This window comes from Hyla sarda, chromosome 7 (genome assembly GCF_029499605.1).
Source record: "Hyla sarda isolate aHylSar1 chromosome 7, aHylSar1.hap1, whole genome shotgun sequence".
NCBI lineage: Eukaryota > Metazoa > Chordata > Amphibia > Anura > Hylidae > Hyla > Hyla sarda.
Window position 1 is genome coordinate 184875151 of NC_079195.1, and position 15453 is coordinate 184890603.

The 15453-nt window shown below is 43.8% G+C and overlaps 2 protein-coding genes across 2 annotated transcripts in view; both read right to left on the reverse strand.

The window, feature by feature from the left end:
* Positions 1 to 1602: 1602 nt before the first annotated feature.
* LOC130283200 (zinc finger protein 836-like) overlaps positions 1603 to 15453 on the reverse strand; it is a 46021-nt gene continuing 32170 nt past the window's right edge. The window contains exon 6 of the mRNA XM_056532405.1: positions 1603 to 4222. Coding sequence (XP_056388380.1) covers positions 2494 to 4222 — 1729 coding nt within the window. The 3' untranslated portion in view covers positions 1603 to 2493. The remainder of the gene's footprint in view (positions 4223 to 15453) is intronic.
* LOC130282881 (uncharacterized) lies at positions 4109 to 15134 on the reverse strand. The gene is made up of 2 exons (XM_056531787.1): positions 11694 to 15134; positions 4109 to 4270 (listed from the first exon to the last, which is right to left on the reverse strand). Exon 1 carries the CDS (start codon positions 13214 to 13216, stop codon positions 11822 to 11824), a length of 1395 nt encoding a protein of 464 aa, XP_056387762.1. The 5' UTR covers positions 13217 to 15134; the 3' UTR covers positions 4109 to 4270; positions 11694 to 11821.

Here is a 15453-nt window from a genome sequence, read left to right on the forward strand (position 1 = left end):
GGTGTCTAGCTAATTGCCTATAATTTCCACCTGTTGTCTGTTCCATTTGCACAACAGCATGTGAAATTGATTGTCAATCAGTGTTGCTTCCTGAGTGGACAGTGTGATTTCACAGAAGTGTCATTGACTTGGAGTTACATTGTGTTGTTTAAATGTTCCCTTTATTTTTTTGAGCAGTGTACATAGCAGGCAGCTACATGGCATGGTAACTACATAGCAGGCAGAAAAGGTAACTACATAGCAGGCAGCAACATAGCATAGTATAACATAGCATGAGGTTGACATGTAACACCAAAGGACAATATATAAACACCATAGCATCAGAACGATGGAGCATAAAATTGGTAATAAAAAAGCAGGGTGCATGACGATTATAAGATGCATACATTAAATAGGTGTGTACTGGTAGTGGCATTTAGTGACATCCCGGAGCACGTTGGATACATTTATGATGTACAAGTGGCCATGGGGGTCACTTGAGGAAAAAAGGTGATAATGATTGCAGGATGTCAATCCAGATTCCTGCGTATCGTGTGTGATGCTCAATTGTATCTGAAGTATACTGGGCACATAGATGGTACAGAAGTAAATACAGGGTGACTTGAAGAATTACATGGCATGAATATGATATGCAGGTACAGGGTGCATAATGATAATTGTGGAATGCATATGCTCGATTGTTCCGTGTCGGGAATAGCGCTTAGTAAAATCCCAGGAAACTGCCTGCTATGTAAGTTACCTTTTGTACTGTCATGCATCCAGTACACCTCGGGATGAGAGTTAGCGCTACTCTCGATGCGCAGGAATTTGACATCCACACCTTGTGATTATTACTTTGCCATGTCTCAATATACTAAACTTTGTCAACCATGGGATGCACAGCTGGACACATCACTTCCGCTATGTGGTGACGTCACTATGACACGGATCTTTCCCACGCCCGTTTGAAATTGTAAACGCTTCTCTATGTGTACAAATACAAGCTGTCTGTACTTTTAAGTTTATTAAGCGAGGGTCCCCTCGCAAAACGCATTGTTTCACCAAACTCTATGCAAATAAAGAAGTGTTTGAATGAAACTCCAAGCACTCATCATTGCCATCACAATCGCACTGATCAAAAATCCTTAGGCGCTGCAAGAAGCAACCTAATTTTCTAACCCTGGAAGACGCACAAGCTGCCAACACCAGGAAACCTATCCTTATCTCAAGACCGCCATCGCAGATGACCAAGTTTGGATGCTGGGCTGCCATATGATCTTTTAAAGGGTACCTCTCATCAAATAAACTTTTGATATATTTTAGATTAATGAATGTTGAATAACTTTCCAATAGCATGTTAATGAAAAATATGCTTCTTTCTATTGTATTTTTCCCGATCAGTCCTGTCAGCAAGCATTTCTGACTCATGCTGAAGTCCTAAACACTCAGAGCTGCCAGCCTGCTTTGTTCACAGCCAAACAGGCTGTGAACAAAGCAGGCTGGCAGCTCTGAGTGTTCTCCTTTGTGAACAAAGCAGACTGGCAGCTCGTAGTGTTTAGGACTCCAGCATGAGTCTGAAATGCTTGCTGCCAGGACTGGTAGGGAGACCTCTAGTGGTCATTTTTTCAAAGGGAAAAATTAAATAGAAAGAAGCATATTTTTTAATAACATGCAATTGTAAAGTTATTCTGCATACATTAATCTATAATATATCAAAAAGTTTTTTTGATGAGAGGTACCCTTTAAAGAGTGAACCACCACTCTAACTGTGTTGTGCCCGAAGTGCAACACGATTAGGTGAGTGTGATACCATCAAACACCTGCCGCATCCCTGCACATACTCCTAATCATCATTTTATGCCTTTTATCTGCATTTGTATGTGCAGTGGTACCATCCCCAGTAATAATCAACACTTCTTTTATAAGGTTTAACGGCACTTAGCACCATTTTTTCTGTTCCAGTTTTTTCTACATCCTTCCTAGGATTCGATTCTCATCATTCACAGAAAAGAGGCAACTCATAGAGTTGGCTCATTCGCGAATGACCCATCACTAGGCTGAATCACAAAAATATATACTGAAGTCAGTACAATACAGTACTAATACGGTACATACTGTATAAGTAAGTTATATATCTTATCAAAAACAACATGTAAACATAGCCTACGTTTTCCCAACAGTAGGCTTGGCTTCCTCTGTTCTGGGATGATAAACCAGAGCGACATCGGGCACTCATGTCTGACGTATTCTACGAAACCATAAAAACACACAGTGCTGATTGTGTGTTTTCACCCTTGCCCTGCTGCTGGATCATTGCTGCATTAAACTGGAACAAGGATGCATGTTATTGTGGAATTAAGATTGTGAGCCCCAGCGGGGAAAGGATTTAATGTAAATTAATGACAGTCTCTATGCAGTGCTGTAGATTTGTTGGGGCTATACAAGTGAACAAAGTAAATAATTCTGATGCAGGAGAATCCAAATACAAAGCCTTGGCATATATTACACACATCATCATGAGGAAACTGGAGCTCTGACTTCATGCTTTGCCAAGTGCCTAGTCAAATAGTGCTTCAATACAAAACATTTCCCACATTCAATGCATTTATAATCTTTATTCCCGGCGTGTAGTTTCCGATGTGTAATAAGACCTGAATGATCTGTAAAACATTTCCCACATTCTGAACATGAAAATGGCTTCTCCCCTGTATGGATCCTCTGGTGGGCGATAACCGCTGACCGACCTCGAAAACATTTTCCACACTCTTTACAGGAAAACGGTTTTTCCCCTGTGTGGATTCTTTGATGTGCTACCAGAATTGTTTTGGAATTGAAACATTTCCCACATTCTGAGCAAGAAAATGGTTTCTCCCCTGTGTGAATTATTTCGTGTCTAACCAGATGGGACCGACTAGGGAAAAACTTTCCACAGTGTGCACAAGTATAAGGTTGGACACCAGTGTGTATCCTCCTATGTACAAAAAGACATGAGCGGTCTGAAAAACATTTCCCACACTCTTTGCAGAAATAGGGTTTCTCCCCTGTGTGGATTCTCTGGTGTGTCATAAGATTTGCATTACAGGCAAAACTCTTCCCACATTCAGAACAAGAGAACGGAGCTTCTCCACTGTGAAACCTCTGATGTGTGATGAGATGCGATCGAGTGGAGAAGCGCTTGCCACAGTCAGAACATAAAAATGGCTTTTCACGCGTGTGGACTCTTTTATGTGTGTGCAGTCCTGAACTATCAGTAAAACACTTCCCACAGTCTGAACAAGCAAAGGGTTTCTCTCCTTTGTGGATTCTCTCATGCGAGTTAACATTTGAGCGATTGGCAAACCTCTTCCCACAGACAGAACAAGCAAATGGCTTCTCTCCTGTGTGAATCCGGTGATGGGAGACCAACTCTGACTTCCTTATAAAACATTTGCCGCATTCAGAACATGAGAAGGGTCTTTCTCCTGTGTGGATCCTCAGATGCACTTTGAAATGTGTCATACGGCTGTAAGATTTGCCACAATAAGAGCATATAAAAAGTCTAATGGATTTAGGCTGATCTGCAAAGCCTGATTCCCCTGTAGGTGTCCTTAAACTCTTTGAAAGAGTTACACTTTCTTGACCATGAATTTCCATATGGGTAAGAAGATCCCGATGACACAAAAATTCCTCTCGACATAATGAGCAGATAAGGTCTATCCCTGTGTTGGTTGCTATTTGGTGAGGCTCTATAATATTGTCATTAGAAATGGGAATAGCAGGAATAGACTCTGAGAGTTGATCATCTTGTACAGTAAAAGCGTCATTGTCTTCATCAGAGGCCTCTTCCTCTTGAACCTGAAAAGTCTTATGTGCTATTAGAAAAGAGGGGTCGGGCATTTGTTCTCCATCATTCAAATCTGGTTCTTTCTTCACAATTGCAGATGTTTGTTCTATAGAGCTGATGGTGTCCATGGAATTCTCTTCTTTTTTTAGTGGACAAGATTCCTCCTTAGCAGGACTATCTAGGTGATCTCCTGTGGGTGTACCTACTCGGTAGCATTTTATTTTCCCAAATGTGAAATGTTCTGGTTCTACATGAAATGGTGTCTGTTGCTTTACTTTCTGTTCTGAGGATACACTACTTTGGGACATTTTTTGTATCTGACATGAAGAACATGAACCACTCTGTGCTTTTCTGTTTTTTGGACAATTCTCTTGGAAATATGTGTCATGAAACTCAATGTCATCTGTGTCTCCGAGTCTGCTGTATGGGTGTGACGTTCAGCAAGGATCTTACTGTCCACAGAACTTTCTATTTAAAATAAGAAACAAAAAAAAAACATATTGAAGAAACTGTAAAAAGCAAGTGAAGAAAGTATTACTGAAGACTATGAGTAATTCAAGAGGAATTTCCTCGAGTAATTCCTCTTGAATTCTCCTCTCCAAATTAATGAACATCTCCTCTCACATTGACTTTAAAGGAAATCTGTCATCAGAATCTCCCGCACTAAACCTGTTACACAGACTTGTAGTGCGGGTGATCCTGATTAAAACGCTTCTTACCTCGTTAAAAATGGTTCAGCGGTTCGTCAGATATCTTTATTTTTAGTTTCCTGTTATTCCCTGGCTTGGGACTCAGTGGGAGGTCCGCAGCATCAGCATGGACTTGGCTATACGTCATTTCAGCATGGGCAGAGCAGCCGCCCGGCTCATGAATATATCATCGCAGTCTAACTAACTCCTTGTTTTTGGTCACGTGGGGATCGCCGCGTATGCGCCGCGTTCCGTACACCCGGAAGTGGCATTCTCTCCCTGGCTTCACTCGAGCAGAGGCCCAATACAAGTAAGAAGACGGTCTGCATGAGTGAAAAGCCGGGGGTGGGAGGAAGGGAGGGACGGACGAAGGACGTATAGCCAAGTTCGAGCTGATGCGGACCTCCCACTGAGTCCCAAGTGTATAACAGAAAACTAAAAATAAAGATATGTGACGAACCGCTGAACCAATTTTTATGAGGTAAGAAGCGTTTTAATCAGGATCACACTACAAGTCTGTGTAACAGGTTTAGTGCGGGTGATTCTGATGACAGATTTGCTTTAAAGGGGTACTCCGGTGAAAACCTTTTTTCTTTTAAATCAACTGGTGGCAGAAAGTTAAACATATTTGTAAATTACTTCTATAAAAAAAAATCTTAATCCTTCCAGTACTTATTAGTTGCTGAATGCTACAGAGGAAATTCTTTTATTTTTGGAACACTGATGACATCACGAGCACAGTGCTCTCTGCTGACATCTCTGTCCATTTTAGCAACCATGCATAGCAGATGTATGCTAAGGGCAGCATGGTGGCACAGTGGTTAGCACTGCTGCCTTGCAGTGCTGGGGACTTGGGTTCAAATCCCACTAAGGACAACAATAAATAAAGCGTTATTATTATTATTATAATAATGCCAGCAGAGAGAACTGTGGTCGTGATGTCATCAGAGAGCATTACAAAAAGGAAAGAATTTCCTCTGTAGTATTCAGCAGCTAATAAGTACAGGAAGGATTAAGATTTTTTAATAGAAGTATTTTACAAGTATGTTTAACTTTCTGCCACCAGTTGATTTAAAAGAAAAAAGGTTTTCACCGGAGTACCCCTTTAATGTTTTTTCTGCTGTCCTATTGACACTGAGGAAATTCCGCTAGCAGAATTACGACGCTGAATTCCTTTCCACTAGAATCCGCAAGCAGAATCCAATAGAAGTCAATGGTTACAAAAAAAAAAATTCTGCCCAACATCATTTTCAAGTGGAATTCTAGCGGAATTCAGAAAAGTAGATTAAATAGCCTCCTCCTTCATTCCTCTTGATTTCCACATGGAAATTCCACTTGAATTCCGCTCAAATTCTGCTTGAATTCCGCTTGATGGATAAAATGACAGAAGGCAACAATTTCCTGACCAAAATTATTCCTCGTGAATTCCTCAGTGTGAACGCAGCCTATTAGTATCCAAGTCTGGATTAAATGCTATAAAATGTGTTCAGATAATAACAATAATAATAAATATTTATATAGTGACAACAGATTCTACAGCACTTTACAATTCTATGAGACTATGTAAAAAGTCAGGACTGTAGGATAGTCTCTTTAACAAAGCTTGGTAGCTTCTTATGTAGTTGGTTCTATGGTTTTACAACTGACTAGTTTTTGCCTGTTTTTTCCAAGTTATTTTGGCGCATAGTGTCTGAGACATGTCTCAGACAGTGTGCAACAGTGTCCCCAGGAAAATCCGTCAACCCCAACATTGCATTGTAAAAAGCCGAAAAAGGGGCATGGCCTGTCAGAAAGGGGCGTGGTTTTACAACCCAACCTATTTACTATTGAATTCACAGAAAATCCTGTGAATAAATGGCTGGAAATTTCCACCTAGAAATAGCTGGTCAGAAAATGTTTGCAAATCTGACTCCCCATAGTAAACAGAGAGGAATCCTACAAATCGGAAACAACATTTCCCACTAGTAAAAACCCAACACTCTTAGAAAATGAGGTCCAATGTCTCCCTATCTGTGGGACCATTTGCCATCAATGCAGCCAAAACTATAAATTTGCACTTTAAATATACAAGCCAGCCTTTATTGAGGGTTTTGTCGAGGCGTTTCATGCAGCTGCACCTGTGACAGTCTACTGAATAGAGGGCAGAGCTAGACAGAGTGGCACGGCAGTCTATGACGCATGCCCAGCTACAGCTGTTACACCCAAATGGCACTTACTGAATAGGAGGCAGAGCTAGATAACTGAGTAAGGGTAGGAACACACTACGTTTTGGTCCCTGTTAAACGTATCTGTCAGCATCCTGCCGAAAACGGGACGCCAACGTATACTGTTAATGGGCGCAGCAGAAACGGCACGCCAACGTATACTGTTAATGGGCGCAGCAGAAACGGCACGCCAACGTACACTGTTAATGGGCGCAGCGGACCCCACTCAATTCTATGGCCAAAAGGAGCCACCTATTTACTCCTTTCAGAACGCCTTTAAAATCGCAACAGCCCCTGTCATGAGTGTGCTTAAAATAGCGCATATGTCCCAAACAGAGTCACTAAGGGTGACTCCGTTGGGTAGCAGAAGTGAATGGGGTGCGCTGCTCCCGTTAACAGTATACGTTGGCATCCTGTTTTTGGCAGGATGCCGACAGGTACGATCAACGGGGGCCAGAACCTAGTGTGTTCCTACCCTAACACAGTTGTCTATTCTGGGCATGCTTGTGTGCTGAAGATGGGAAAATTGCATTTGGGTATGTTCACATGTGCATAATCTGCTGTGGTTTTTCCACATCTGAAAATCCGTAACAGATTTGCTGCAGACCCCTTAAGGGTCTATTCACACGTACAGTATTGTGCGCAGATTTGATGCGCAGGATTTCAAGTCATTCAGTTTACCGTATATACTCGAGTATAAGCAGAGTTTTTCAGCACGATTTTTCGTGCTGAAAACACCCCCCTCGGCTTATACTCGAGTGAACTCTCCGCCCTCAGTGGTCTTCAACCTGCGGACCTCCAGATGTTTCAAAACTACAACTCCCAGCATGCCCGGACAGCCATCGGCGGTCCGGGCATGCTGGGAGTTGTAGTTTTGAAACATCTGGAGGTCCACAGGTTGAAGACCATTGCCCGGGCCTTCGTCCCTGTGCGTCGTCGTCAAGGCAACGTCATTATTCCGGGGCTGGGCGCGAATCGCGGAGAAGAGGCCCACCCGGTGATGATGGATAGCCTGGAACGACTATCCCTCCCCACCGGATGGTCCTGCAGCACAGATGGCCCGGACCAGCTCACCCGAACGTCCCGCCGAGCGGAGGTGAGTACAAAACTAAAGGGGGGAGGGTGGGGCTGGATGATGACGAAGGCCCGGGCAGTGGTCTTCAACCTGCGGACCTCCAGATGTTTCAAAACTACAACTCCCAGCATGCCCGGACAGCCGATGGCTGTCCGGGCATGCTGGGAGTTGTAGTTTTGGAACATCTGGAGGTCCGCAGGTTGAAGACCACTGTTAAATCAGACATTGACAAGTGGTGATGATGAAGGGGGTGGTGTGGGATGATGACAGGGTAATGATGAAGAGGGGGGATGATGAAGGGGGGGGATGATGAAGGGGAGGATGATGAAGGGGAGGATGATGAAGGGGAGGATGATGAAGGGGAGGATGATGAAGGGGAGGATGATGAAGGGGAGGATGATGACAGGGTAATGATGAAGGGGGGATGATGAAGGGGGGATGATGACAGGGTAGATGATGAAGGGGGGGTGATGACAGGTGATGATGATGAAGGGGGGAAGATGACAGGGTGATGATGATGAGGGTGTTAATGACGGGGGTCTGGATGATGACAGGGGGATGATGTATTTCCCACCCTAGGCTTATAGTCGAGTCAATAACTTTTCCTGGTTTTTTTGGGGTGAAATTAGGGGCCTCGGCTTATATTCGGGTCGGCTTATACTCGAGTATATACGTACATTGAAATCTGCAGCATAAAATCCTGCATATCAAATCTGTGCAGAATACTGTATGCGTGAATAGACCCTTAAGGAGACTAAAAGGATCCCTAAACATTAAGTGCTGCAAGTCCAGCTCCTTTTGGCCCTGGAAAAACTCCAGCTAGGGACAATAGTGTCAAAGTCAGATGCATATTTCTGACTGTACCAACTTGTGTTTTTAATGCATCACTATTTTAGCACCTTGGGAATATAAGTGTTTTATTGACATAAAAAGGTATGTCCACATTGTGTGAGATAGACGTTTTTGGAAAATATGGCTGTGGGTTGCAGGGCTGTGCAGTTGCCCATGCAGTGGACGGTATTTATTAACTGCGCCGTTGCTAAAAAGGCACAAATATTTTGCGCAACTGTGTTAAAAACACAGCAAATGTAGACCATGACCAACTTGGCTTAAGAAAATGTCATACCACAGTGAAATTAACAAATGTGTAGAAACAAAGGCTACTAGTTTCTTCGTCGAAGAAGCGTCTCTATGACGTGAAACTAGTAGCCTTCTGTGGTATACCCCCGTGTCCGAGAGTGTCTCCTCTCCCTCCCCGCATGTGCTTTACTGTACATCTGCACGCATGCTTTGAATAAAGCATTCAATCTGAACTTCACCACAATCAGGTGAGTGTGACTTATATATCTTTCGCATTGACTTTATACCACAGTGAAATTACTTTAAAGCAGGGGGGGATCGGTTATTTAGTAAGGAGTTCTCTGTTCTAAGAGTAAGCAAAATCAAAGAACTAAAAGGAGAGATTTATTTAAACCTGTCCAGAGGAAATGTTGCTGAGTTGCCCATAGAAACCAATCAGATCACTTCTTTCATTTTGCAGAGGCCTTGTCAAAAATGAAAGAAGCGATCTGATTGGTTGTTCTGGGCAACTCTGCAACTTTACCTCTGGAAGGATTTTGATAAGCACCAAGCCGGGTTGTGTGACCTAATCAGATAATCTAATTGATCAACACATGCATTTAGCAACAGCTGGAGACACCACTGCTGTCCTTGCTGGAGCTGCTGGACAGAGTATTCATGTATTTGGGCTGCTCTGTGAGCCAAATCGCTTTAAAGGGGCACTCCGTTGCCCCAGCGATCGGAACATTTTGTTCCAAATGCTTGGAGCGGGTGGCGGGGTCGTGACGTCACGGCCACACCCCCCATGACGCGACCGTCATGCCCCCTCCCATAGACTTGCATTGAGGGGCATGGCGTGACATCACGAGGGGAGTGGCCGTGACATCACGACCCCACCGCCCGCACCCAGTGATCTAAACGAATGCCGGGTACTACACAGAGAAAGCAAGGGTCCCAGCAGCGGGACCTCCGAGATCAGACGGGGGACGGTGTACCCCTTCAAATTGTCGCTCACCTAATAAACTGGAGAGCACAAAGTGAGAGCCCCAAGTTTTGAGACCAGGGAGCGGTGACAATCCTAGTCATAATGGCCTAGGCCAGTGTTTCCCAACCAGTGTGCCCTCAGCTGTTGCAAAACTACAACTTCCAGCATGCCCGGACAGCCTTTGGCGTTAAAAAAATAAGGCAGGTGGAAACACTTTTTAACATTAAACATTTACAAGTAGGGTGAACTGTTATGACAGCCCCCTCTGTACAGTTCCCATATCAGGTTTTTGATGAAAAACGGATTCCTCAAAACCGGACTAAACTGTATGAAAACGTGTGTACAAATTTTAACCTGTATTTAAAACTTTTTATGTCACTTTTTATAGAAGTGGGTTTCACAGCCGAGCACCTGTTCTATACTTTACTCCGAAAACCGATGGCTGAAATCTATGCTGGGTGCACAGCGTGTGGCACACAGGCTGGGTTCACACCACGTTTTTCAAATACGGCAACCGTATAAGGTTTTCAGCGAAAAAACGTATACGACCATATCCGAAACCGTATGCATAGAGAATGCATTGTAAACCGTATTCCAAATGTTGTGTACGGTTGCATTCGTTTTGCCTCGGATACGGTTTTGCCGATTTTTCAACCGTAGGCAAAAACGCTGTCGACCACGTTTTTGCCTCCGGTTGGAAAACCGTATGCGAACCGTATGCGGTTCTTTTAACATTGTTGTCTATGAGAACCGTACACAGAATTTCAGAATACGGTTGCACACGGTTTTTCTAATCCGTTTTTGGAGTTGACACATGCGCAGATTGGAATTTCAATAGAACAATAGTAACTTTATTAAATTGCTGGAAAACTAATTCCAACAAAATAGCAAAACCGTTGGCAAAAACTGATGCAAACGGATAGGACCGTACGGGGAAAAACCATATACGTTTTAATTTGGAGTCATACGGTTGTATACGGTTTTTGCCATACGTTTTTTAGCGGAAAACCGTATACGGTAACCGTATTTGAAAAACGTGGTGTGAACCCAGCCTTACTGATGCAATAGATCAGCGTTTCCCAATTAGTGTACCTCCAGCGGTTGTAAAACTACAATTCCCAGTATGCCCGGACAGCCTTTGGCTGTCCGGGCATGCTGGGAGTTGTAGTTTTGCAACCGCTGGAGGAACACTGTTTGGGAAAAACTGCAATAGATAATATAAAGAACAGATGCTACTTCTACTGGGTATTTTTTAATCCACTGCTGATGTTGAAAGGAAAAAGAAAAAAAAATTTGAAGAATCGTCTGTTCTTTATCTAATTCATTATGGTCCACATTTGGTTGGGAGTGTAAGGCCATGTTCACACGGCCGATTCTGTGCAAAATGTCCTCCCGGAAAACACGGGCGGACATTCCACACATTTGAATGATCCAGTGGGTGTTAGAACTGCTTGGAAACACGTTGTCTCGGACGGTCCGAGCGGAATCGGTAGAAAGAATTAACGTTTATTCTTTCCCTGGATGCCGGAATCGAAATTTCTGCAGTGGAAACATCTGCCGCGGAAATTCCACCGTGTGCACAGTGCAGCAGAATCCCACTGAAATCAATGCAGCGGAATTTCCTATAGGAATATTCCTGCGGAATTCCGCTTGGAAATTCCACCACGTGAACATGGCCTAAGAGCACCTTACTGCAGAATGCATACGAATCATCAGCTCCACCTCTATATAAACCTTTTCAGCCAATCAGCATCATGTATATTGATCATGTGATTCCACTGGTTTTGCCCTTATGTTTCTTGCTGTATTGTCTCTGAAGACTCCATTATATCTCTTTCCGCTCCGGTCTCTCAGCAGTCAAGGTACCTCTTGTACTTACACATTGACCATGTCCTTCTTATCCAGCAGAGGGCGTCACCTCCTCATATTCCTCCACTACAGGGTCCGGAGCACCCGCCACAGCGTCCTCTGCCCATAAAGCTGTGGGAGATGCTAAATCCTACTGAGCTAAAGGACCTTTGATGATGTCATGACCATGTGATCAGTCACATGTAAGGGAGGGATCAGGCAGCGTTTGTAGGGGACTCTAATGTCCCAGCATGCCATGACAGCCAAAGTGCTGCAAACTACAACTCCCAGCATGACCAGAAAGTCGAACCGCTGCAAAACTACAACTCCCAGCATGACCCGACAGTTGAACCGCTGCAAAACTACAACTCCCAGCATGACCCGACAGTCGAACCGCTGCAAAACTACAACTCCCAGCATGACCCGACAGTCGAACCGCTGCAAAACTACAAATCCCAGCATGCCCTGACAGCCAAAGTGCTGCAAAACTACAACTCCCAGCATGACCCGACAGTCGAACTGCTGCAAAACTACAACTCTCAGCATGCCCTGACAGCCAAACAGCTGGAAAACTACAACTCCCAGCATGACCCGACAGCCAAACTGCTGGAAAACTACAACTCTAAGCATGCCCTGACAGCCAAACTGCTGGAAAACTACAACTCCCAGCATGACCCGACAGCCAAACTGCTGGAAAACTACAACTCCCAGCATGCCCTGACAGCCAAACTGCTGGAAAACTACAACTCCCAGCATGCCCTGACAGCCAAACTGCTGGAAAACTTCAACTCCCAGCATGACCCGACAGCCAAACTGCTGGAAAACTACAACTCCCAGCATGACCCGACAGTCGAACTGATGCAAAACTACAACTCCCAGCATGCCCTGACAGCCAAACTGCTGGAAAACTACAACTCCCAGCATGCCCTGACAGCCAAACTGCTGGAAAACTTCAACTCCCAGCATGACCCGACAGCCAAACTGCTGGAAAACTACAACTCCCAGCATGACCCGACAGTCGAACTGATGCAAAACTACAACTCCCAGCATGCCATGACAGCCAAACTGCTGCAAAACTACAACTCCCAGCATGACCCAACAGTCGAACTGCTGCAAAACTACAACTCTCAGCATGCCCTGACAGCCAAACTGCTGGAAAACTACAACTCCCAGCATGACCCGACAGTCGAACCGCTGCAAAACTACAACTCCCAGCATGACCCGACAGTCGAACCGCTGCAAAACTACAACTCCCAGCATGACCCGACAGTCGAACCGCTGCAAAACTACAACTCCCAGCATGACCCGACAGTCGAACCACTGCAAAACTACAACTCCCAGCATGACCCGACAGTCGAACCGCTGCAAAACTACAAATCCCAGCATGCCATGACAGCCAAAGTGCTGCAAAACTACAACTCCCAGCATGACCCAACAGTCGAACTGCTGCAAAACTACAACTCTCAGCATGCCCTGACAGCCAAACTGCTGGAAAACTACAACTCCCAGCATGCCCTGACAGCCGAACTGCTGCAAAACTACCACTCCCAGCATGCCCTGACAGCCGTGCTGCTACAAAAATAAAACTCCCATCATGCTCTGACAGTTAAACCTGTGCAGAACTACAAATACCAGCAAGCCCAGACAGCCACACTGCTGCAAAACTTCTATTTCAGACATACCATGACAGCCAAGCTGTTGCAGAACTACAACTTCCAGCATGCCCTGACAGCCAAACCGTTGCATAACTACAAAGCATGCTGACAGCTGAACTGCTGAAAAACTACAACTCCCATCATGCCCTGAAATCCAAAGGCTATCAGGACATGCTGGGAGTTGTACTTCTTCACCAGCACAAGTACATCTCAAGTTTGTGGTTTTCGACCAAATTTATTATATATTTTTTGCTGCACCACTAATATACAATTGTAGCTGTGTACTAGAGGCTATATACCCACAGATCTTTAACCCCTGCAGGGATGCAGGGTTTTTCAGTTTTTGCACTTTCGTTTTTTCCTCCTCACCTTTTAAAAATCATAACCCTTTCAATTTTCCACCTAAAAATCCATATTATGGCTTATTTTTTGCGTCACCAATTCTACTTTGCAGTGACATTAGTCATTTTACCCAAAAATCTACGGTGAAACGGAAAAAAAAATCATTGTGCGACAAAATCGAAGAAAAAACGCCATTTTGTAACTTTTGGGGGCTTCCGTTTCTACGCAGTGCATATTTCGGTAAAAATGACACCTTATCATTATTGTGTAGGTCCATACGGTTAAAATGATCCCCTACTTATATAGGTTTGATTTTGTCGCACTTCTGGAAAAAATCATAACTACATGCAGGAAAATGTATACGCTAATTTTTTGCGCCGTGATCTGAAGTTTTTATCGGTACCATTTTTGTTTTGATTGGACCTTTTGATCACTTTTTATTCATTTTTTAATGGTATAAAAAGTGACCAAAAATACGCTTTTTTGGACTTTGGAATTATTTTTACATGTACGCCATTGACCGTGCGGTTTAATTAACGATATATTTTTATAGTTCGGACATTTTCGCATGCGGCGATACCACATATGTTTATTTTTATTTACACTGTTTTATTTTTTTATGGGAAAAGGGGGGTGATTCAAACTTTTATTAGGGAAGGGGTTAAATGACCTTTATTAACACTTTTTTTTTGCAGTGTTATAGCTCCCATAGGGACCTATAACACTGCACACACTGATCTTTTACACAGATCACTGGCGTGTATTAACACGCCTGTGATCAGTGTTATCGGCGCTTGACTGCTCCTGCCTGGATGTCAGGCACGGAGCAGTAATTCGGCGATCGGACACCGAGGAGGCAGGTAAGGGCCCTCCCGTTGTCCTGTAAGCTGTTCACCACGGCGGTCCCGAACAGCCCGACTGAGCAGCCGGGATACTTTCCCTTTCACTTCAGACACGGCGGTCAGCTTTGATCGCCGCGTCTGAAGGGTTAATACAGGGCTTCACTGCGATCGGTGATGTCCTGTACTAGCCACGTGTCCCGGCCGTTGATAGCCGCCAGGACCGACCCGATATGACGCGGGGACCCGATATGACGCGGGGACACCGCGTGACCCCGTGGAGTATCGCGGGAGCCGGCGGATACGTCCTTCGTCGTTAAGGGGTTAATATATGCTGTATGCAGGTAGTCATCCTGTTTTCCGTGAGACTCCTCTGTTCTATTGATCCCACTGTCCTCCTCCAGACTTTCCGCCTCCAATAAAATGATATGCAAAGCTACAACTCCCCAAATGCACTGACAGCCGAACTGCTGCAAAACTACAACAATGTCAAACCATGTTATCTTAATTCTTTTGGTTGGTTCAATTACAACAATACCCAACTTGTATAGTTTCCATGTTTGACTTATTTTTTAAAAATTTCTAAACTTCTTAGAAAACTTTTTTTTTATCTCATTTTCTGACCCCTATCACTTATTTTTTATACCAGGCTGCTTGATGGGCTTATTTTTTGCGTGGAGATCTGTAGTTCTTTCTTTTTATATAATTTTGGTATTGATCAGACTTTTTAATTGCTTTTTATTCCATTTTTTCTAAGATGTGATCTAAAAGAACACAACTGTTTGGTATTTTTTCCGTTTACACCATTTACCACACAGTTTTGTTAAAGTGTACCTGTCGTCAGCAAAATGTTTTAATATAATGTAGATAATACCATTATATGTATATTTGTAATATACATTGGTTAAAAAATGTGTATATTTTTGTCCCTGCAGCTATTGCATGTGTGTCTCTA